At 43.1% G+C, this 25,329-nt stretch overlaps 1 protein-coding gene across 1 annotated transcript in view; it reads left to right on the plus strand.

Annotated features, from left to right (window-relative positions):
* Positions 1 to 342: 342 nt before the first annotated feature.
* LOC149265857 (WRKY transcription factor 42-like) overlaps positions 343 to 25,329 on the plus strand; it is an 82,831-nt gene continuing 57,844 nt past the window's right edge. The window contains exons 1-3 of the mRNA XM_089394028.1: positions 343 to 472; positions 606 to 764; positions 866 to 1,240. Coding sequence (XP_089250154.1) covers positions 452 to 472; positions 606 to 764; positions 866 to 1,240 — 555 coding nt within the window. The 5' untranslated portion in view covers positions 343 to 451. The remainder of the gene's footprint in view (positions 473 to 605; positions 765 to 865; positions 1,241 to 25,329) is intronic.

The raw sequence follows: 25,329 nt of genomic DNA on the forward strand, positions 1-25,329 counted from the left end.
GTCCAGCAAAACAGCTGTTCAATTCTAAATGCGTGGCCACTTGACCGACCAATTGATTGAAGATTTTAGCATACTCTAGAAAATATCTTAGGTTCAGCGCGTTTGACCAGGATGAATGGCTGATTCCAAGTCAATGAACGACTGCAAGAGTCGACGCTATGTACAAATGTGTCACCTTCTCGCGAATCATGTTGCAAAGTCTATGCAGCTGGAATTCGGCACAGATTCTTTTAACCTAGTTGTGCTAGTCAACCATGACAATGCAATGGCTTCACGGCTTCGCTTTATTTGTCAATGATATCACACAATAAATACATCACGGAGGGCTTTCACAGACACCATTCGGCTGGTCCATTTTCTTGCCACGATCCTCTCTCTGCGCCTCTGCATATTTCGACGACTTCAAAATACGCAGGTAGCAACATTGAAGCTGAAGAATAGCATAAACGAAATGGAAGGCAAAACCTATGAGGTGCTGCTCTCAACGTTTTCATCTCTTAACACTTTTTGCAATTTTTTGATAATTCTTGGTCATATAGGTCTTACAGGCTCCCTCGTGCCTGAAAATAAAGATATTCTTATGAAACGCCGTGTAATTCATACAGATGGCGATACTCGTGCGAGAAATAAATCGCATGAACGAGGAGAATCAGAAGCTGAATACCATGCTGAAGCGGATGAGTAGTAGCTATAACGATTTGCAGAAGCATATCGGGTCTCTGGTTGAGAAGAAACAACAGCTGACGCGAATTGATGGAAGCGAGGTATTTATGGCCTTTGAAAAGCTAATTAGGGTTCAATTCAGCCTAGCTTAAAAGTCATGAATCTCCGAAGTGCTTGATGCGTTTTCCTTATGATTTTGCAGATATGCAATGGAAACGACCCAAGCAAAGATAATCTCAATTCGAAGATATTGTCTCCAAAATCTGTTCATGTGGATTCCAGCGGTGCAGTTTCACGCCAATCTTGTTTTTTATCGAATTGTCATGAACGAGTCCAGAAAAAGGAGGGGAAGAAGGCTAAATTTATAGAAGATCAGCAGCTGCCTTCGAAGAAAAAGAAGATGAATTACATCCAGCCAGACCAGATTCAGAATGGGAGTTCGTGTATGGATGATGGCATACTTTACGACGAGGCAACAAACAAGAAGTTCAAGGCGCTGAGCAATTGGTCCAGCGAACAGATGCCGGCCGTGCCCAAAAGAATCGTATCAGTGCGGACAACATCTGAGGCATCCCTGGTAAGAATTTCTTGCTTTTCTCATATGTATTTTTTAAGTGAACGAGTCCATAGCCATCAAAATCCGGGTCGACTGATATGCATCAACAAATCTTAGCAATTTCGTAGAAAGCAATCATACACACTTCTGTAACTGACGGTAGATTCGGGTCATTCGAGACCCAGTCACAAATTCAAAATCAACGATTGCCTTTACAGCTGATTCTTCCTCTAAAACAAATTAAGCGTAACGGACTTCTGGCCCAAATCTATAATAAAATTAGGGATAAATCGAAATGTACAGTAAAATGAAGCATGCCTCACTTCTAGCTATAAATGCTAGAATAATATTAAGGATAATTGACTTCTAGTTGTTAGTAAATGAAAAAGCTTGAGGTAACTTAAAATATTGAGATCAGGATCCGGGTTTAAAAGGTATAAAATTATTTCCCAGTAGATGGAAATTAAAATTAAAAATTACTCTGTAAAATTTAAAATGAAATTTTGAACTTTTCATATTTTACTGTCATTGTTTTTATAAATTTTTCTCATTAATTATTTGAAATAATTTTAGCAATTTTTTCTATATCATAATATTTCAGAAATAAATGTTATCATTCTTAAAAAAAAATAGTATTTTATTATTATGCAACTAGTATATGTATATGTTACTTATTTATTAAAATTACATTCTGTTGGTATATATTCGTGATTAAATGTTTCAGTTGTGTTGAATCCTGAAAAACAATTCCAATTCAAAAATGTTCTCAATCCTCATGTTGTTTGGATATATGAATGGTATTTGTTAATATTCGATCTCTCACTTTGTAGAGCTTCTTTCTATTTCTTCACTTTCATGCATATATTAATTTTGTTTGCTTGCATTTATCACTTATTACAATTGTTTGGATTTAAGAATATTATTTGTATGTTTTTTTTGTGAGGTTGGTTCAAGTAAACTTGAATTGATCAAGTTAGTAGTAGCTATTTTTAGTTTCCATGTTTATAACAATTTACGGTATTCATGTGGAATATAGCCTATTTAAATGCAAAAAGACTCTAGATAAATTTGTCCTTGTGGCTATCGGGATCCCAAGCAACGAAGGTTTTAGACATCACCACTTCTCTGAGCTTCATTATCCTAACAACTTGTATCAGAGCAACCGTAAGGAGAAGTTGAGGAAGCCACTGAATGAGTCGATATGTTACTTTGATATGATAAGGAATGAGACACAATCACATGTATTGAAAAAAAAAGAGGATGATGACCTACCAGGGTTATACTTCACAATCAATAGCCTTAAAACACTAAGACTACATTACAAGTCCTCACAAAGAGACTTCAACCTTTCCTATCCCTCATTTTCTCATTAAAACTGCGCTTATATCAGTTATACATAAACATGGAAGGATTGGTTTTCAGAATCTTGCGCTATATGGAATACCTGAGGATGATTAAGGAAACACATGAGTATGTCGACCCTCTATTGCTCAAACTGCTATATCTTAAAATCTTTTTGACCTAGCGCGGCACTTGATCCAGGTGGATATTGGTGGCCACCTGCCAAGTCCACCTGGACCCCCACCATTGTTTCTCTCAATATTTTCAGTTCCTTAATTGTAGCACAACTTACTATTTTTAGCAGTTTTTCGGGTCCTGAACTTCCAGAGGCGTTTTGAGGCTCTAAACGACGTTTTTTGGGAAATTTTGGGGAAACATGAGTCCATGGACCAATGTGGCCCTTCCTAAAGTGGTAATGCTCAGAGAGATCTTTCTAACGACCTATTGTATGCGTCAAACAAGGATCGTATGCCAAAGTTACGACCCCAGAAAGTTGATGTACCAATTTACCCAAACGGGGCCCATAGTTTGGCGTTTCATCTTCTAGGATTAGGTATTGGAATGTTAAGGGTTTTCCATTGTTTTTAAACAATAAATAGGCCTTCAAGCCTCAATGTAACACAATTCAGAGGCATGTAGCCACCACATCTCTTCTCAGAGATAAGCTACCATTGCCCTAGCTGGTTTATTTCCATTACTGTTTGTAAGCATATTTCAGTATTTTACATTAATGAAATGAAGTATTATTTCTACTGCATATCTATGTTTATGGTTATCTCTATAATTTGTTGCGTTCCTGTTTAAGTCTGGATCAGTGGTATCAGAGCGGTCTATTTTTTCTGTGTTTTTCTTTGCATGTCCCGAACGAGGTCGGGATATAAGGAGTTAGGGCTTGAACTGGTCAAACCTTTGCGAGACCAGCCTCACAAATCCTTATGGCCTCCCATGGCGAATGAGAAGAAAGACGAGGGGGCAGGAGATCCTATCAAAATCTTGCTCGAAGAAGCGCTCGAGCAACAACGGAACGCGATGATGGACAGCTTTGCCCAGATCCTTCAGTGGCTACCCAGAAGTGACGCATCAACTTCCAGTAGCTACTCTGGAAACGCCATGCCCTTTAAGGTACAAGTTAATTTTGAAATCCCCATATTCGAGGGTTATATAGACGCAGATGCCGTAGATAAATGGTTAAATCTACTAGAGGATTATTTTTTGTTCATGAATTTTCGAGTCGGGAAAAAGATTGTTTTCGCTCTTCTCCAAGTAGCCCCCACGTCAAGGACTGGTGGGAAACCTATTGCGAGCAGAAGGATGAAAATACCGGCTCACTATTTTCAGTCGCACCCACCTGGAACTCATTCTGGGATGCCATTAAGGAACAGTACTACCCTTTTGGAAGCTATGAGGATGAATACATAAATTGGACCATGCTGCAGCAGGGAAGGGACCAAGACGTGCCAGAGTTCACCAATCTTTTCCATACCCTTCACACAAAGTTGGGTATCAAGGATACAGAGCAGCATTTGATACTAAAATACCGCGGCTGCCTGCACAAGTACATCCAGGAAGAAATAGAATTCCTGAACATCTCCTCACTCGGCACAGCATACCGATATTCCGTCAAGGTCGATCAAAAGATTAAACAAAAGAAGCGAGACTTTGGATCTGCGAATCTGAAGCAAGGGAAAGGTGCCCCTAAACCACAAAACAAAGGATAAAGCCAAGGCGGGGCAGCCCAAGACAACCCACCAAAGCTGCAAGCAAGGAACAGCATCGCGGAGCTGAAAAAGGACACGGGAAAATGGTGTGAGTTCCATAAGAGCTCCACTCACAACACAAGTGAGTGTCAGGCCAAGCTGTCACTCGTGGTTGAGCTAAAGGTTTCAGAATCAGATGCATGTTCTGACTCTGAGTCAGAACCTGACAAGGGGAATGACAAAGGGAAGCAGATCATTGATGCGGATCCCAACGCCACTGTTACTACCGCTAAGATTCAGAAAAATGAACCCGAAGATCCAGAGGAGGAGGAGCATCTCTTCCACTCCCTGATGTGGGTAAAGGGCTCCCCGCTACAGTTCATTGTCGATAGTGGGAGCCAAAAGAACCTCATTTTGGTAGAGGTCGTGAAGCGGTTGGGTCTATCGACCATAGCACATCCACAACCATACACCATCGGGTGGCTTCACCAAGGACAGGATCTTCGCATGAGCCAGCAGTGTCGCCTTCCATACAACATCAAGCCCTTCAAGGATGAGGTATTGTGTGACATTGCTCCGCTTGAAGTTTGTGATGTATTATTAGGACAACCATACATGTGGAAGCGACATGTTATGTATGAATCAAGGCCCCATGCTATTATTATTACATTGGGAAATAAGTTGTATAGGATACCAGAGGTAGCACCGCCTACCGCCATCTCTTTGATTACTGCAAAACAATGCAATAAGCTCATTTCCAAAAGTGGGAAATTTGTTTTCTTGGTGATACGCTCTCAAGGAAAGAACAAGACAGTGGCCACGGCCTCCACACAGGGCCCCTCTGCACGACAACTACAGATGGACAAGGTTGTGGAGGAGTACGAGGACATCTTCACCTCCCCCGCAGGGGTGCACTGTCAGGTCAAGCACTCCATTGATCTAACCCTAGGTGCGCTGCTACCCAATGGACCAATTTATCGATGCTCCATTCTGGAGAATGATGAAATAAAGAGGCAGATTCAGGAGCTACTAAAGAAAGGTCACATCCATCCGCGTTCATCGCCTTATGGGAGTCTGATTGTGTTGGTACAGAAGAAGGATGGGACTTGGAGACTCTGTATTGACTATTGGGCATTGAACAAGATCACTGTCTGTAATAGGTACCCGATCCTGCGGATTGATGACCTCCTGGACCAACTAAAGGGGGCAAAATATTTCAACAAGATCAATCTGAAGTCAGGATATCACCAGGTACCAATCGAACCCTCTGATGTGTGGAAGACTGCCTTCAAAGCTAAGGAGGGCCTTTTTGAATGGTTGGTTATGCCTTTCGGATTGATGAATGCTCCTGCAACCTTCATTAGGCTAATGGATGACATCTTGTGGCCATTCACCAACTCATTTGTAGTGGTATACTTGGATGACATTCTGATCTTCAGCTAGAGTTGAGAAGAGCACTTCCACCACATCCGACATCTTCTCCAAACACTACAGCAACACAAGCTATGTGCCAATTTGGAGAAATGCACTTTTGGCATGACCCAGGTTTAGTATCTGGGATACATTATTGATGAACAGGGGTGCATGTGGATCCAACCAAGATCCAAATCATTCGGGATTGGACATCTCCAGCCACTCTGGCAGAGCTCCGCAGCTTTCTGGGTCTTGCCAACTTCTACCGTAGGTTCGTGTTGGGGTTTTCTCATATCACTTGGCCCTTGAGTCAAGTCACCAAGAGAGGAGCGAAAGCAAAATTCTTTTGGTCTGAATCTCAACAGAAGGCATTCATAGAGTTGAAAGATCGCCTCATCACAGCACCAGTGCTCGCGTTACTGGATTTACAACAACTATTTGAGGTCGAGACAGAGGCCTCTGACTATGCTATTGGGGCAGTCCTTACTCAACACGGGCATCCAGTGGCATATCACAGTGAAACACTTTCAGACACAGTCCAGAAGTATCCCACTTATGATAAAGAGATGGATTCCATTATGTAGGCATGTCGACATTGAAAGCATTACATTTTGGGGAAGGAAATAGTCATCCACACAGAACACCAACCCCTGCAGTTCATATAGACCTAAGAGAAATTGCAAAATGATCGCCATCAGAAGTGGTCTACATACCTGCAACAGTTCCATTTGAATATCAAGTATAAGAAGGGAAACACCAATAATGTTGTAGATTGCCTCAGTCGACCACTGATCATGGCGTTAACCACCATGCTCAACTCTTGTGGGTAGGAGACTTCTGATTGTCCACTTCTCTACAAAAGCGACTCGGAATTTAGCTACACATACCAGACACTCTTGGAGGGTCGGCATGTTCCAGATTTTCACCTCCAGGATGCCCTGTTATGCCACCTGAGTCACGTTTGTGTTCCTTCAAGTGATCGTGCCAAGATGATTTGGGAAGTACACTACAGTCGGGTTGCTAGGCATTTCGGGGTCGAGAAAATGGTGGCAGTACTGCAAAAGTATTTCTATTGGCCGAATCTTCGACAGGATGTCAAGAAGTACATCAGATCATGTACTGCTTGTGCCATTGCCAAACTGACCATCAATAAGCAAGGCCTTTATACCCCACTGCCTACCCCTAGTTGACCTTGGGAATCCATCTCCATGGATTACATGTTAGGGCTTCCCTCCACTAAGCATGCAAATGACTGTGTTTTTGTGGTTGTCGACAAGTTCTCGAAGATGGCCATTATGGCAGCCTGCAAGAACTATATCACAGCAAAATCCATTGCTAAACTCTTCTTTGAACGAGTGTGGGTGCACTTTGGGATCCCACAGTCTATCATATTAGATCGGGACAGTTGGTTCCTTAGTACATTTTGGTCCAGTCTCTGGTCAATGCTGGACACCAAACTCACTAAGTCCATAGCCTTCCATCCTCAAACTGATGGCCAGACAGAGGTTGTCAATAGGATGATTGTACACATTCTGCGCATGTACAACTCAAAGCATCCTTACACATGGGACAAGAGCCTCCCCTATGTTCAGCACAGCTACAACCAAGCTCTTCACAGCTCAACTAGCCCCAACCATTTTCAGGTGGGCTTGGGATTCCAGCCACTATGTGCCATTGATGTGGCCATGCCACTAGCAGCTACTCACACAAATTCGGCTCATGTCCAGTCCAAAATAGACAAGGCAACCAGCTTCATTGAGCACATCCAAGATATTCGCCAGCAGGTCCATGACAGTCTGGAGAAGTCAAATGCCAAGTACAAGCAGTGACATGATCAACATCGGGTGCCACACAAGTTTCAGGTGGGCGACAAAGTCTGGTTGCATTTGCAAAAGGAATGCCTTACTGGAGCCTATTGGAAACTGAGACCACTCTGATATGGTCCTTACACCATTACTAAGGCTGTGAGAGACAATGCATTTGAGCTCAGCATTCCCCCATTGCTTGGCTTGCACCTAGTGTTCAATGTGGACCGCCTTCGACCATACTTTCCACCATTGCTAGACACATCCGACATTGCAGAACAGCTCACACCCATAGAATTAAATCCAGATTGCATGGAACAAGCTGCAACTAATCGGATCATGGACACACAGACCAAGAACACTCACCAACAAAATATCCAACTGTATCGAGTTGTCAAAGCAGGCCAACTCCTTCCCCAAGGCAAGTGGCTCACCAGGGACCAAGTTCAGCAAAAGTTTCCTCTTCTCATGGAGGAACTCAACGCAATGGGGACCATTACTTCCTAAGGGGGGAGGAATGATCCAGGTGGATATTGGTGGCCACCTGCCAAGTCCACCTGGAACCCCACCATTGTTTCTCTCAGCATTTTCAGTTCCTTAATTATAGCACAACTTACTATTTTTAGCAGTTTTTCGGGTCCTAATCTTCGGGAGCCATTTTGAGGCCCTAAACGACGTTTTTTTGGGAAATCTAGGGGAAACATGGTTCCCTAGACCCATGTTTCCCTTCCCAAAGTGGTAGTGCTCGGATAGATCTTTCTAACGAGCTATTGTACGAGTCAAATGGAGATCGTATGCCAAAGTTACGACCCCGAGAAGTTGATGTACCAATTTACCCAAACGGGGCCCATAGTTTGGTGTTTCATCTTCTATGATTAGGTTTTCGAATGTTAAGGGTTTTCCATTATTTCTCAGCAATAAATAGGCCTTCGAGCCTCATTATAACATAGTTCATAGGCATGTAGCCACCACATCTCTTCTCAGAGATAAGCTACCATCGCCCTAACTGGTTTATTTCCATTACTGTTTGTAAGCATATTTTAGTATTTTACATTAATGAAATGAAGTATTATTTCCACTGCATATCTGTGTTTATGGTTATCTCTATAATTTGTTGCGTTCCTGTTTAAGTCTGGATGAGTGTTATCAGAGTGGTCTATTTTTCTCTGTTTTTCTTTGCATGTCCCCAGCGAGGTCGAGATATAAGGAGTTAGGGCTTGAACTGGTCAAACCTTTGCGAGACCAGCCTCGCAAATCCCGATGACCTCCCATGGCAGATGAGAAGAAAGATGAGGGGCAGGAGATCCTATCAAAGTCTTGCTCGAAGAAGCCCCTCGAGCAACAACAGAACGCGATGATGGACAACTTTGCCCAGATCTTTCAACAGCTACCCAGAAGCGACGCATCGGCTTCCAGTAGTTACTCTGGAAACACCACACCCTTTAAGGTACAAGTTAATTTTGAAATCCCCATATTCGAGGGTCAGATAGACGCAGATGCCGTAGATAAATGGTTAAATCTGCTAGAGGGTTATTTTTCTGTTCATGAATTTTCGAGTTGAGAAAAGATTGTTTCCTTTATTCTCAAAGCAGCCCCCCATGTCAAGGACTAGTGGGAAACCTATTGCAAGCAGAAGGATGAAAATACTAGCTCACTATTTTCAGCCGCACCCACCTAGAATTCATTCCGGGATGCCATCAAGGAGTAGTACTACCCTTCCGGAAGCTATGAGGATGAATACATAAAATGGACCATGCTACAGCAGGGAAGGGACCAAGACGTGCCTGAGTTCACCAATCTTTCCATACCCTTTGCACAAAGTTGGGTATCAAGGATACGGAGCAGCATTTGATACTCAAATACTGTGACTGCCTGAACAAGTACATCGAGGAATAAATAGAATTATTTAACATCTCCTTGCTCGGCACAGCATACCAATATGCCATCAAGGTCAAGCAGAAGTTTAAACAAAATAAGCGAGACTTTGGATCTACGAATTTGAAGCAAGGGAAAGGTGCCCCTAAACCACAGAACAAAGGACAAGGCCAAGGCAGGGCAGTCCAAGACAACCCGCCAAAGCTGCAAGTAAAGAACAGTGCTGCAAAGCTGAAAAAGGACAGGGGAAAATGGTGTGAGTTCCATGAGAGCTCCACCCACAACACAAGTGAGTGTCGGGCCAAGAAGTCACTAGTGGTTGAGCCAAAGGTTTCAGAATCAGATGCATGTTCTAACTCTGAGTTAGAACCCGACAAGGGGAATGAAAAAGGGAAGCAGATCATTGATGCAGATCCCAATGCCACTATTACTACCGCTAAGATCCAGAAAAATGAACCCAAAGATCCAGAGGAGGAGGAGCGTCTCTTCCACTTTCAGATGTGGGTAAAGGTGTTATAGAAATTTTTGGGCACTACAACCCCAAGCATAAATTTCCATAAACCAAGGGCTCCTAAGTCCCTAAAGGTGTTGTTCCAACCCCTAAAAGAACAAGGTCAGCTAATTACAACATCTCCTAGAAGTTCTCCATGAAAAACTACTTAGAACTGGTCAAAACTGGACTATTTCACCTGCTCCATAGGCAAAGTGCGTTGCATCCCACCTAAATACACATAGTAGGTGTGTTACATTTCAAAAAGCCCTTCTATGGGCTGCGATGGGCGAGAAGGGACAAATGGCACGGTCAATCCGCAAGGTGGAGAAGCATGGAATCTTCTAGAAACTTCTCCTGTGACACTTGCCTCTCTGAATTCGACCAGGGATGAGTAAGAGATCATCAATCTCCAAGTGGAATCAAGAACTATCAGAGGGAAGACACTAATCAAATGTCAAGCTGACTCATCTCCCTTGCAAAAATCTATATATGGATCCCTCATCCCAGAGATCCAGAGGCTGGAATTTGGCATCTTGTAAGGAATTGCTGTTGGTTTCTTGAGGAAACATCATAGTTTTGGGTGATCTAAGCTTTTCATGAGGTGAAGAAGGGCTTACTTTCTGAGAGGATGATGCTGGGTCAGAACAATTGGTTGTAATTCTCTTGGCTCTTTCTTGATTATCAATAAAACCATTCAAGTTTTCCTCCATACACTTGTGTGATAGATGTTTTATGCATTTGTGTGGTTAATATACATCTGATCCTATATTGCTTATGATAATAGATCCATGTTCTCGTATAGTGTTATGCTGCTTTGATTCTACAGGTATTCTATGAAGCTGGGTACGAAAACAAGTAGCAAAGGACTATCAAAAGAGAGAGGAATCGAGCAAGGAACCAAGCGCAAGACAGAGGTTGGTCTCCTTTATTCTTCTCCCATCTATCTTTCATAAGGGAAAACAAAAGTAGTTTTAGTTTGTTTGTTTCTAAGGTAGCTACGAGCCTTAGTGGGATTAGCAGTTCTGCATAGACACTATTCCCGGTAACAAAATGGCGACTCCGCTGGGGAACGAGTAGATTGTTTTTTCATCTACATTTGTTTACTTTATAAACTTACAGACGGAGCCTGAAGTCAAGCCAGCTAGCCTTCGAACTGCATTTGCTATGCAAGTGCAAAGTAGATCAACGCTGCTTCAGTCAATCTCCAGGTTTTGTTTATGAATTAAACAATTGATTTACAAGCTTTCTAATTGCCCTCGTGGTGGCTCTAGTAACCTCCTTAGATCTACCCCTGTGATTGATTTACTGATTACCACTTGCTTGGCCTAAATCCCTGAACTGAACTGCAAACTGTGACCCAGAATCCAATCAAAGTCTCGTCCCTGGTCCAGCGCACTGTCTGTTCTGTGAACTTCAAATGCAGCGCACTTCCCGAGTGTAGTAGGTGCGTTGCATTTCAGTTTCACTGTGTTACAGGTGCGCTGATTAGACAAGGCCTTGTTCCTAAATTTTGGTTTCTGTGTTCACTCTTTTCAGATCTATTCAGGAGTTTTTCTGCCTGTAGTCAGTACACCTCTGTTTGAAACCCCTTTCCTTGTTGTTATTCCGCCTCCATTGTGCAAAGAACTGTAAATGTTTTTATGTATTTTTTTGAGTCATTTTCAGTTCTCCTTTACAAAGAAGTAGCGTAATTGTACTGTCGTTTCTTGATTTGAAAGTGTCGCACGAGTCATTTTCAGTCATAGAAGAGAATTTGATTGTTCTTGATAGTCGATTACCCTGTTACTATTGTATTTGATCTGAATTAGTAGTTTTTCTAGTGTCGAAAGCAAGTTTTCAATTCCAAATCGCAAATTGTTGTCATTGCCCTCATTTTGCTTTGAAAAGAAGCTTGTTAGTAATTGTCGCTTTGAAAAATAATTTAGATTTGCGCATTAGCTTTCTTTTTATCATTCACACATTAAGAAGGCTGAAAAACAAATACATGCACGTGCATTTCCATTTAGACTGTTTGTTGGTTTGATTTAGGATAGTGCATATAGTGTCTGCTCTTTTCTCTTTGTTGAAAGAACGCCATCTCTCTTTCCTTAGTAGCTAGGATTTTCATTTGCAAAAAGAAGATTAAATGAACATTTATCATCTTAGATTGCATTTTAAGAATTGTACATCTACATCACGTGGTGAACCTGAAAGGCAAATTTCTTAAGCAAGATCAACTATAAAATAAATTTAATGAATCTAAAAACGCTTTGGAACCTAACGCACAACATCTAGAAGTCTAGGCTAGAGACGTATTCCAGCGTCGTAAAGCCTGGTAACTGTTGGTTGGGTGATTCCTCCACTTTGAGACAATAAGTGCCAGTATGGACTTGTGCTCCCTCGTAACATCGAGTATATTATGGGAGACCACAATAAGCTTTATCCTTTATCCATAGGAAGCCGTGTCTGCTGCCCTATCGATCGCAATGCACTGAACATAGCATTCGGAAAGATTGACTGCCATACCCTAAAAAGTATTCTGCAGTTTTGCGATTGGTTTAGTAATCCCTCTGTCTAGATTTCCAGAGCAGTCCCTTTTTGTTCCTTTTCAGACTCCTTAACGGAAAAGGTCCATCTGAGCACTTGTCACTTCAGGCTCATTAAAAATCGAAGGCGACTAGAGTCATCTTTTGTTTTTTCTCGACTCTTAAAAATTGAAAAAACAAGTTGTGTCAAAGTGTCTAAAATTTATTTTAAACGGAATAATTATCACCTTTCCTACGTTGGTCTTAGGTTGAGGAAAATGGAGTCCACCAGCCAAGGAGTTCCCATTGGAGGAAATCCTAGTCATTTCTCCTCTTGGGGAGATGTTGGTGCACCCCATATGGCCACATTGTCGCTTCCAGGACTGACAATTGGTTTGCCCATATGGCTCTTCTCAACCTTCGTCGTTCAGAACACCGCGATGCTTGAACAATCGAGTCAGCAACTAATCGATACCAGAGTTACCCCCCAACCCTCTACTTCGTCCAATTCTTCCTCTCCTCCTTCCTCTTCGCTTGATGAAACTGGTAAAGCCAAAAATCAAGTACCTGAGAAGAACAAGGAAAAGAAGAAGAAAGAGAAGAAGAAGAAGGAGCCAAAGGCGAAAAGGGGCAACCAAGCGTCATCTAGTGAAAATCCACACACTGCAGTGACCAGGCCTAAATTGCCATGTGTCATTTGCAAAGGAGACCACTATCATCGAGATTGTCCTTGCATCCCTCGGATCTTAAGGGACTGGTCTCCTCATTTGCACAACCTGGTGTCTTCAACCTCTGATGATCATGTTGAAAATACACCATCAACTAGTGAAAGTGAAGCCCCTAGACAAAAAGGAAAATGTAAATTTCCTTGTAAATTGTATGAAGGTGATCACGCTTTCCACTATTGTCCCTTCTTAGATGAGGCTAAAAGAGTTTTGGACGACCGTCTGGTTTCACCCTTACGGCTCCCTCCTAGATATAAGAAACTCTTGCCAAGTCCGTCACTAGTTGAAAATTCGGTTGACACGCCCTTGTGGTCGGTCGAAGCATATATCATTGAAGAAGAACCATCTGAATCCATACCAGACGAAAGTCAAAAGGTCGAGGTGGCAGTTGACCCGGTCTTGCCTTCAGAGGTTCCATCTTCAGATGATACAGTCATCGAAGAGAATAAGGATGACACCGTCCAAATTCTTTTCATAAGCAAAGACTCCGATGAACATGGGGGAAACTTACCCGTTCCTTTACCGCAGGAAGGAAGTTCATCAGAGTCATACCCGGCTGTCTATTCGGTCCCACCTCCAAGCAACCTAGTTGTTTCCTTTGACTAGAATCTACTAGGCAAACCCCATTTACCAGCCAGTATACCATTCTGAATCATTGCTCAAATATATAGAATGGTCATGGCTGGTACCATCATAGATGAAGGGGCTTCTGTGAGTATCCTTTCCTCAACTTCTTGGAAAGTGCTTGGTTCGCCATCACTTTTGCCTGAAATGAGAAATCTAACAAGCTTTAACAAAGGAACCAGTGGACCGTTAGGGATCCTTCCCAATGTTCCCATTACATTGAGATGGAACACCATTCACATGAACGTAATGGTAGTCTAAGGACCCTGGATTATAATCTACTCCTTGGACGAGACTATATTTATTACATGGGAGCCATTGTCTCCTCACTCTTTAGAGTAATGTGTTTTCCGCACGAAGGAAGAGTGGTCAAGCCCGTAGACCAGCTTTCATTCCCCGGTTCACACATAGCAAATAGTCATATACCATCTCTGAATGGTCTTTTCACGCAAGGAATGTCTCATCAATCCCCAGTCCGTCCTCCTGATGAGCGCAAGTGATTTAGAGGATATGACTGAAACCCACGGGGCATGCACCCTGGTCTGCTTCAGCAAGAGAACCTTGGGTATAGGGTTGATTTCCGCGAGGGATATATGACTAATCTGGCGAACCCGTCCTTACAGGAAAATGGGAACAGACTGGAATAAGATACCTTCGTTAAGGTTATGCCGGGTGACACCACTCCTCTTTGCCTATTTCGATAGGCATCGCCGAGAAAGAATTTTATCCGCTACGCGGATGAAACTTTCTTGGTAACCTGGAAATTTTTCTCTATACCTGGGGGCATGCAAACCTTTTGGCGTGCAAGCGAAGAGCAACTATTTATTTTTTAAATTTGTAGGTCCTCTAACCCTTTAAACTCGTAGGATTAGTCGTTTCCTAACTTGCATAAAGAAAGGATCCGGAGCAAAGCTTTGTAAGGTGCAAGCTCCACAAAAATGGCATCTTAGATGAGACATCCTTATTATACGACTAGATCGAGCAGTTTTAACGCGGACTTCATGCTCATTAAAAAATAAACATAAGAAATGAGCAAGTGTTTCCCCCAGCATTTAAGCTCATTTTAAAATAAAAAATGAACCAATTTCCGGTAAATAACCATCGTGAATGTAGTACTTCAGCCTTTGAAGCCTTGGTCGTGTTCTCATCATCACCTCCACTCTGTATTGGCTGATCATTCACCTCCACTTGATTGTTTACCCCTTTTGAGGAACAGCTGCGAAGAATGATCCTGTTAGCCATCCTTGTAACACTGCCATGATTAGAAAATTCTAAACCTTTCCTAGAATCAACTGCTACCCAAATTTATCACTCGTTCCTCAAAAACAAGTCTCCTTTAAGCTCTTTTCAACTGACTGTAAAATATGAAAATATTTCCGAGATATTGGCCTCTCTAGCTCGTTAAAGTGACCGGAAGTGCTATCCCTCCTTTAGATTTTAATCTTTTTGGACCTGAGGGATTATTACACAAAAAGATCGAGCGCTTGTTTTGTTCGGCTCGTTAAAAGTACTTAAAATTCATCCCTTCTGTATTTTTTAATACTTTTTCGGACTTAAGGGATTAGATTGCGAAAAAGTATTTTGGAGTTTCCTTTACGTTCCTTTTCAGACTCTCTAAAATTGAAAAGGACCGAGTTATCTTTGTCATTAAACTCGTTAAAACCTAATAGCAACAAACTTGTCCATAACAGACAAGAACGAGTTTCACTATCGCTAGGCTCGTTAAAACATAGCGATGGATTTGCCCGAAGGGAAAATTATAGAACAAGCATATGTTATCCTCTCAAGCTTGACAAAAATAAAGAGGTACTAGTCAGCAATGACTGGGGAAAAATTGGGAAGAAAACTTGAAGAAACTTTGTTGGTAGCAAGTCGCTCTTGAACATGACACTTTCACTCCGCATCCTAGTCGGGTTGGGTTGTTCCATTCACTAGTCATATCACCATGGTTCCATCACACCATCCACATTTGGGGTTAATGATACCAATCCATCATGTCAGTGTCGCCGATATGTTCAAGAGAAGTCACTCAGAGAATTCACCTATGTCTCACCCACTATAATACATTTTCGCTCCATTCTTTCATGACTGCCACCCTGAACCATATATCACTAGATCGTTTTCACCTCCATTAAAATCATTTGCTCCGTTCCGTGTCATTGATGTGGGATTCATTAAGGCCCTCCTATGACGGATCGCTTCTTTTCGACATCAACTCATTATCCAAGAAGTCGATCTAAGAACAACCCTTTCAGTACTTTGAAGCTTGCATGCCTCAATGGCATGTTTCTCACTTCCGGCAACAGGTTTACATCAATGGCCTTCAACCGAAAGATTTTATGTGGTGTTCAACGCCAAGACCCTTATTCACACCACGTGAATTGTACTGCAGTACCTTGAGGATCATTATCATTATCGGTGATTCCTCTCGCGCCTGTTAACAACTTACATCATTGGTTGGTAATCAGGTGATGTCTTTCCATGTTCGACTCCAGAACATCTCTCACATGGATCAACTTGTACTTTGAGTGAAGATCGAATGAGATTGAAGACCCCGGATCTAGTTTCATTCATCTGGGCTACGATATATATTCAGGAAAATAAAGACATCAAATGTACATCATTGCTACACATATAATCATCCAATCTAAGGGATGATGGCTCTACCAGAATCATCAGTCTACACTCAAACGATTTTCTGTCCTATGTACATGAAAATGAATTTATAAAGCTGAGCATGGGAATGCTCGCCTCAGCTAGATCATGAAAATATTATGAAGATAATGTATTGTATTATATCTTATTACAGGTCTCCTTCTAGCTTGAAAGAACTTCGGATCCTCATGATAGAGCATTTCACTCGACATCAAAAGATTAATGACCTCATGCTTTAGGGGGCAACTGTTATAGACATTTTTGGGCACTACAACCCCAAGCATAAATGTCCATAAACCAAGGGCTCCTAAGTCCCTAAAGGTGTTGTTCCAACCCCTAAAAGAACAAGGTCAACTGATTACAGCATCTCCCAAAAGTTCGCCATGAGAAACTACTCAGAACTGATCAAAACTGGACTATTTCAAATGCTCCATAGGCAAAGTGCATTGCATCCCACCTAAATACACATAGTAGGTGCGTTGCATTTCAAAAAGCCCTTCTATGGGGTGCGATGGGCGAGAAGCGACAAATGGCAGGGTCAATCCGCAAGGTGGAGAAGCATGGAATCTTCTAGAAACTTCTCCTGTGACACTTGCCTCTCTGAATTCGACCAGGGATGAGTAAGAGATCATCAATCTCCAAGTGGAATCAAGAACTATCAGAGGGAAGACACTAATCAAATCTCAAGCTGAATCATCTCCCTTGCAGACATCTATATATGGATCCCTCATCCCAGAGATCCAGAGGCTGGAATTTGGCATCTTGTAAGGAATTGTTGTTGGTTTCTTGAGGCAACATCATAGTGTTTGGTGATCTAATATTTTCATGAGGTGAAGAAGGGCTTACTTGCTGAGAGGATGATGCTGGGTCAGAACAATTGGTTGTAATTCTCTTGGCTCTTTCTTGATTATCAATAAAATTATTCAAGTTTTCCTCCATACACTTGTGTGATAGATGTTTTATGCATTTGTGTGGTTAATATACATCTGATCCTATATTGCTTATGATAATAGATCCATGTTCTCGTATATTGTTATGCTACTTTGATTCTACAGGTATTCTGTGAAGCTGGGTACGAAAACAAGTAGCAAAGGACTATCAGAAGAGAGAGGAATCAAGCAAGGAACCAAGTGCAAGACAGAGGTTGGTCTCCTTTATTCTTCTCTCATCTATCTTTCATAAAGGAAAACGAAAGTAGTTTTAGTTTGTTTGTTTCTAAGATAGCTACCAGCCTTAGTGGGATTAGTAGTTCTGCATAGACACTATTCCCGGTAACAAAAGGGCTCCCCGCTACAGTTCATTGTCGATAGTGGGAGCCAAAAGAACCTCATTTTGGCAGAGGTTGTGAAGCAGTTGGGCCTACCGACCACAGCACATCCACAACTTTACACCATCAGGTGGCTTCACCAAGGACGAGATCTTCGTGTGAGCTAGCAGTGTCGCCTTCCATACAACATCAAGCCCTTCAAGGATGAGGTATTGTGTGACATTACTCCCTTAAAGTTTGTGATGTATTATTAGGACAACCATACTTGTGGAAGTGACATGCTGTGTATGAATCAAGGCCTCATGCTGTTAGTATTACATTGGGAAATAAGTTGTACAGAATAGTAGAGGTTCTTCACCTCACCCGCAAGGGTTCCTCTGCACTCTCAGGTCAAGCACTCCATTGATCTGACCCCAGGTGCGCCGCTACCCAATGGACCAATTTATTGACGCTCCGTTATGGAGAATGATGAAATCAAGAGGCAGATTCAAGGGTTCTGCAGAAAGGTCACATCCGTCCGAGTTCATCACCTTGTGGGAGCCCAATTGTGTTGGTATAGAAGAAGGATGGGACTTGGAGACTCTGTATTGACTATCGGGCACTGAACAAGTTCACTGTCTATAATAGGTACCTGATCCCGCGAATTGATGACATCCTGGACCAACTAAAGGGGGAAAAATATTTCAGCAAGATCGATCTGAAGTCAGGATATCACCAGGTACCAATCCAACCCTCTGATGTGTGGAAGACTACCTTCAAAGCTAAGGAGGGCCTTTTCGAATGGTTGGTTATGCCTTTCGGATTTATGAATGCTCCTGTAACCTTCATGAGGATAATGGATGACATCTTGCGGCCATTCACCAATTCATTTGTAGTGGTATACTTAGATGACATTTTGATCTTCAGCCATAGTTGGGAAGAGCACCTCCACCACATCTGACAGCTTCTCTAAACACTGCAGCAACACAAGCTATGTGCCAATTTGGAGAAATGCACTTTTGGCATGACCCAGGTTCAGTATCTGGGATACATTATTGATGAACAAGGGGTGCATGTGGATCCAGCCAAGATCCAAGTCATTCGGGATTGGCCATCTCCAACCACTCTGACAGAGCTCCACAGCTTTCTGGGTCTTGCCAACTTCTACCGTAGGTTTGTGTTGGGGTTTTCTCATATCACTTGGCCCTTGAGTCAAGTCACCAAGGGAGGAGCAAAAGAAAAATTCTTTTGGTCTGAATCTCAACAGAAGGCATTCATAGAGCTGAAAGATCGCCTCAGCATGGCACCAGTGCTCGCGTTACTAGATTTACAACAACCAATTGAGGTCGAGACAAATGCCTCTGACTATGATATTGGGGTAGTCCTTACTCAACATGGGCATCCAGTGGCATATCACAGTGAAACACTTTCAGACATAGTATGGAAGTATCCTACTTATGATAAAGAGATGTATTCCATTATGCAGGCCTACCGACAATGGAAGCATTACATTTTGGGGAAGGAAATGGTCATCCACACAGACCACTGACCCCTGTTGTTCATACAGACCCAAGGGAAATTGCAGAATGATTGCCATCAGAAGTTGTCTACATACCTGCAACAATTCCATTTGAATATCAAGTATAAGAAGGGCAACACCAATAATGTTGTAGATTGCCTCAGTCGACCATCGATCATAGTGTTAACCACCGTGCTCAACTCTTGTGGGTACGAGACTTCTGATTGGCCACTTCTGTACAAAAGTGACCCAGAGTTCGGCCACACATACCAGACACTCTTGGAGGGTCGGCATGTTCCAGATTTTCACCTCCAGGATGCCCTGTTATGCCACCTAGGTCACCTTTGTGTTCCTTCAAGCGAGTGTGCCAAGATGATTTGGGAAGAACACTACAGTCAGGCTGCTAGGCATTTCGAAGTCGAGAAAATGGTGGTGGTACTGCAAAAGTATTTCTATTGTCTGAATCTTCGACAGGATGTCGGGAAGTACATGAGATCATGTATTGCTTGTGCCATTGACAAACCGACCGTCAAGAAGCAAGCCCTCTATACCCCGCTGCCTACCCCTAGTCGACCTTGGGAATCCATCTCCATGGATTACATGTCAGGGCTTCCGTCCACTAAGATTGGAAATGACTGTGTTTTTGTGGTCGTCGACAGGTTCTCGAAGATGGCCATTATGGCGACCTGGAAGAAGAATATCACAGCAGAATCCATTGCTAAACTTTTCTTTAAACGAGTGTGGGTGCACTTTGGGATCCCACAGTCTATCATCTTAGATTGGGATAGTCGGTTCCTTAGTACATTTTGGTCTAGTCTCTGGTCAAAGCTAGACACCAAACTCACTAAGTCCACAGCCTTCCATCCTCAAACTGATGGCCAGACAGAGGTTGTCAATAGGATGATTGTACACATTCTACGCATGTACAACTCAAAGCATCCACGCACATGGGAAAAGAGCCTCCCCTATGTTCAGCACAGCTACAACCGTGCTCTTCACAGCTCGACCAGCCACAGCCCATTTCAGGTGGGCTTGGGATCCCAGCCACTATGCCCCATGGATGTGGCCATGCCACTAGCAGCTACTCACACAGATTCGGCTCATGTCTAGTCTGAAAAAGACAAGGCAACCAGCTTCATTGAGCACATCCAAGATATTCGCCAGTAGGTCCATGACATTCTAGAGAAATCAAATGCCAAGTACAAGCAGCGACATGATCAACATCGGGTGCCGCACATATTTCAGGTGGGCGATAAATTCTGGTTGCATTTGCAAAAGGAATGCCTTACTGGAGCCTATCGGAAATTGAGACCACTCTGATATGGTCCTTACACCATTACTAAGGTTGTGGGAGACAATGCATTTGAGCTCAGTGTTCCCCCATTCTTTGGCCTGCACCCAGTGTTCAATGCGGACCGCCTTCAGCCATACTTTCCACCATTGCTAGACACATTTGACATTTTAGAACAGTTCCCACCCACAGAATTAAATCCAGATTGCATGGAACAAGCCACTACTAATTGGATCATGGACACACAGATCAAGAACACTCACCAATAGAATATCCAACTGTATTGAGTTTTTAAAGAAGGCAAACTCCTTCACCAGGGCAAGTGGCTCACCAGGGACCAAGTTTAGCAAAAGTTTCCTCATCTCATGGAGGAACTCAATGCAATTGGGACCATTTCTTCCTAATGGGGGAGGAATGATCCAGGTGGATATTGGTGGCCACCTGCCAAGTCCACCTGGACCCCCACCATTGTTTCTCTCAGCATTTTTAGTTCCTTAATTGTAGCATAACTTACTATTTTTAGCATTTTTTCAGGTCCTGAACTTCTGGAGCCATTTTGAGGCTCTAAACGACGTTTTTTGGGAAATATGGGGGAAACATGGGTCCATGGACCCATGTTGTGCTTCCCAAAGTGGTAACTCTCGGATAGATCTTTCTAACGAGCTAGTGTATGCGTCAAATGGAGATCGTATGCCAAAGTTACGACCTCGGGAAGTTGATGTACCAATTTACCCAAATGGGGCCCATAGTTTGGCATTTCATCTTCTAGGGTTAGGTTTTGGAATGTTAAGGGTTTTCCATTGTTTCGCAACAATAAATAGGCCTTCGAGCCTCATTGTAACACAATTCAGAGGCATGTAGCCACCACATCTCTTCTCAGAGATAAGCTACCATCACCCTAGTTGGTTTATTTCCATTACTGTTTGTAAGCATATTTCAGTATTTTACATTAATGAAATGAAGTATTATTTCTACTGCATATCTGTTTTTATGGTTATCTCTGTAATTTTTTGCGTTCCTGTTTAAGTCCAAATCAGTGGTATCAGAGCGGTCTATTTTTTCTCTGTTTTCCTTTGCATGTCCCCAACGAGGTTGGGATATAAGGAGTTAGGGCTTGAACTGGTTGAACCTTTGTGAGACCAGCCTCGCAAATCCTAACGGCCTCCCATGGCGGATGAGAAGAAAGACAAGAGGGCAGGAGATCCTATCAAAATCTTGCTCGAAGAAGCCCTCGAGTGACAACAGAACGCGATGATGGACAACTTTTCCCAGATCTTTCAGCGGCTACCCAGAAGCGATGCATCGGCTTCCAGCAGCTACTCTGGAAATGCCACGCCTTTTAAGGTACAAGTTAATTTTGAAATCCCCATATTTGAGGGTTAGATAGACGCAGATGCCGTAGATATATGGTTAAATCTGCAAGAGGGTTATTTTTCTATTCATGAATTTTCGAGTCAGGAAAAGATTGTTTTCGCTCTTCTCAAAGTAACCCCCCACATCAAGGACTAGTGCGAAACCTATTGCGAGTAGAAGGATGAAAATACCGGCTCACTACTTTCAGCTGCACCCACCTGGAATTCATTCCGAGATGCCATCAAGGAGCAGTACTACCCTTTCGGAAGCTATGAGGATGAATACATAAAGTGGACCATGCTGTGGCAGGGAAGGGACCAAGACGTGCTAGAGTTCACCAATCTTTTCCATACCCTTCGCACAAAGTTGGGTATCAAGGATACGAAGCAGCATTTGATCCTCAAATACCGCGGCTGGCTGCACAAGTACATCTAGGAAGAAATAGAATTCCTAAACATCTCCTCACTTGGCACAGCATACCAATATGCCATCAAGGTCGAGCAGAAGTTTAAACAAAATAAGAAAGACTTTGTATCTGTGAATCTGAAGCAAGGGAAAGGTGCCCCTAAACCACAGAAGAAAGGACGATGCCAAGGTGGGGCAGCCCAAGACAACCTACCAAAGCTCCAAGCAAAGAACAGCATTGCGAAGCCGAAAAAGGACACGGGAAAATGGTGTGAGTTCCAAAAGAGCTCCACTCACAACACAAGTGAGTGTTGGACCAAGCAGTCATTGGTGGCTAAGCTAAAGGTTTCAGAATCAGATGCATTTTCCGACTCTGAGTCAAAACCCGACAAGGGGAATGACAAAGGGAAGCAGATCATTGATGCGAATCCCAACGCCACTGTTACTACCGCTAGGATCCAGAAAAATGAACCCAAAGATCCAGAGGAGGAGGAGCGTCTCTTCCTCTTGTAGATGTGGGTAAAGGGCTCCCTGCTACAGTTCATTGTCGATAGCAGGAGCCAAAAGAACCTCATTTCGGCAGAGGTTGTGAAGTAGTTGGGCCTACCGACCACAACACATCCACAACTATACACCATCGGGTGGCTTCACCAAGGACGAGATCTTCGCGTGAGCCAGCAGTGTTGCCTTCCATACAACATCAATCCCTTCAGGGATGAGGTATTGTGTGACATTGCTCCCCTTGAATTTTGTGATGTATTATTAGGAAAACCATACTTATGGAGGCGACATGATGTGTATGAATCAAGGCCCCGTGCTATTATTTTTACATTGGGAAATAAGTTGTACAGGATACCAGAGGTAGCACCACCTACCACCATCTCTTTGATTACTACAAAACAATGCAGTAAGCTCATTTCCAAAATTGGGAAATTTTTTTTCCTGATGATACGCACTCAAGGAAAGAAGAAGACAGTGGCCACGGCCTCTAGACAGGGCCCCTCTGCACAATAACTACAGATGGACAAGGTTGTGGAGGAGTACGAGGACATCTTCACCTCCCCCGCAGGGGTTCCTCTACATTGTTAGGTCAAGCACTCTATTGATCTGATCCCAGGTACGCCGCTACCCAATGGACCAATTTATCGGTGCTCCGTTTTAGAGAATGATGAAATCAAGAGGGAGATTCAGGTGTTGTTACAGAAAGGTCACATCCATCCAAGTTCATCGCCTTGTGGGAGCCTGATCGTGTTGGTACAGAAGAAGGATGGGACTTGGAGACTTTGTATTGACTATCGAGCGCTGAACAAGATCACTGTCTGTAATATGTACCTGATCCCGCGGATTGATGACCTCTTCGACCAACTAAAGGGGGCAAAATATTTCATCAAGATCGATCTGAAGTCAGGATATCACCAGGTACCAATCAAACCCTCTGATGTGTGGAAGACTACCTTCAAAGCTAAGGAGGTCCTTTTCGAATGGTTGGTTATTCCTTTCGAATTGACGAATGCTCCTGCAACCTTCATGACGCTAATGGATGACATTTTGTGGCCATTCAACAACTCATTTGTAGTGGTATACTTGGACGACATTCTGATCTTCAGCCAGAGTTTGGAAGAGCACCTCCACCACATCCAACAGCTTCTCCAAACATTGTGGCAACACAAGCTATGTGCCAATTTGGAGAAATTCACTTTTGGCATGACCCAGGTTCAGTATCTGGGATACATTATTGATGAACAGGGGGTGCATGTGGATCCAGCCAAGATCCAAATCATTCGGGATTGGCCATCTCCAACCACTCTGACATAGCTCCACAACTTTCTGGGTCTTGCCAACTTCTACCGTAGGTTCGTGTTGGGATTTTCACATATCACTTGGCCCTTGAGTCAAGTCACCAAGGGAGGAGCGAAAGCAAAATTCTTTTAGTTTGAATCTCAACAGAAGGCATTCATAGAGTTGAAAGATCGCCTCTGCACGACACCATTGCTCGCGTTACCAGATTTACAACAACCATTTGAGGTCGAGACAGATGCCTCTGACTATGCTATTGGGGCAGTCCTTACTCAACACGGGCATCCAGTGGCATATCACAGTGAAACACTTTCAGACACAGTCCAGAAGTATCCCACTTATGATAAAGAGATGTATTCCATTATGCAGGCCTGCCAACAATGGAAGCATTACATTTTGGGGAAGGAAACGGTCATCCACACAGACCACCGACCCCTGCAGTTCATACAGACCCAAGGGAAATTGCAGGATGATCGCCATTAGAAGTGGTCTACATACCTCCAACAGTTCCATTTCAACATCAAGTCTAAGAAGGGCAACACCAATAATTTTGCAGATTGCCTCAGTCGACCACCGATCATGGCATTAACCACCGTGCTCAACTCTTGTGGGCATGAGACTTCTGATTGGCCACTTCTCTACAAAAGCGACCCAAAATTTGGCCACACATACCAGACACTCTTGGAGGGTCAGCATGTTCCAGATTTTCACCTCCAGGATGCCCTGTTATGCCACCTAGGTCACCTTTGTGTTCCTTCAACCGAGCATACCAAGATGATTTGGGAAGCACACTACAGTCGGGCTACTGGACATTTCAGGGTCAAGAAAATGGTGGCAGTACTGCAAAATTATTTCTATTGGCCGAATCTTCGACAGGATGTCGGGAAGTACATTAGATCATGTACTACTTGTGCCATTGCCAAACTGACCATCAAGAAGCAAGGCCTCTATACCCCGCTGCCTATCCCTAGTCGACCTTGGGAATTCATTTCCATGGATTACATGTCAGGCCTTCCCTCCACTAAGCATGGAAATCACTGTGTTTTTGTGGTCGTCGACAGGTTCTCGAAGATGGCCATTATGGCGGCCTGCAAGAAGAATATCACAGCAGAAGCCATTGCTAAACTCTTCTTTGAATGAGTGTGGGTGCACTTTGGGATCCCACAGTCTATCATCTCAGATCGGGACAGTCGGTTCCTTAGTACATTTTGGTCCAGTCTCTAGTCAATGCTGGACACCAAACTCACTAAGTCCACAGCCTTCCATCCTCAAACTAATGGCCACACAGAGGTTGTCAATAGGATGATTGTACACATTCTGCGCATGTACAACTCAAAGCATCCATGCAAATGGGATGAGAGCCTCCC

The sequence above is a fragment of the Pinus tabuliformis genome, chromosome 6 (assembly GCF_031772625.1).
Source record: "Pinus tabuliformis cultivar Carrire ecotype Pingquan chromosome 6, CPIR1, whole genome shotgun sequence".
Classification (NCBI taxonomy): domain Eukaryota; kingdom Viridiplantae; phylum Streptophyta; class Pinopsida; order Pinales; family Pinaceae; genus Pinus; species Pinus tabuliformis.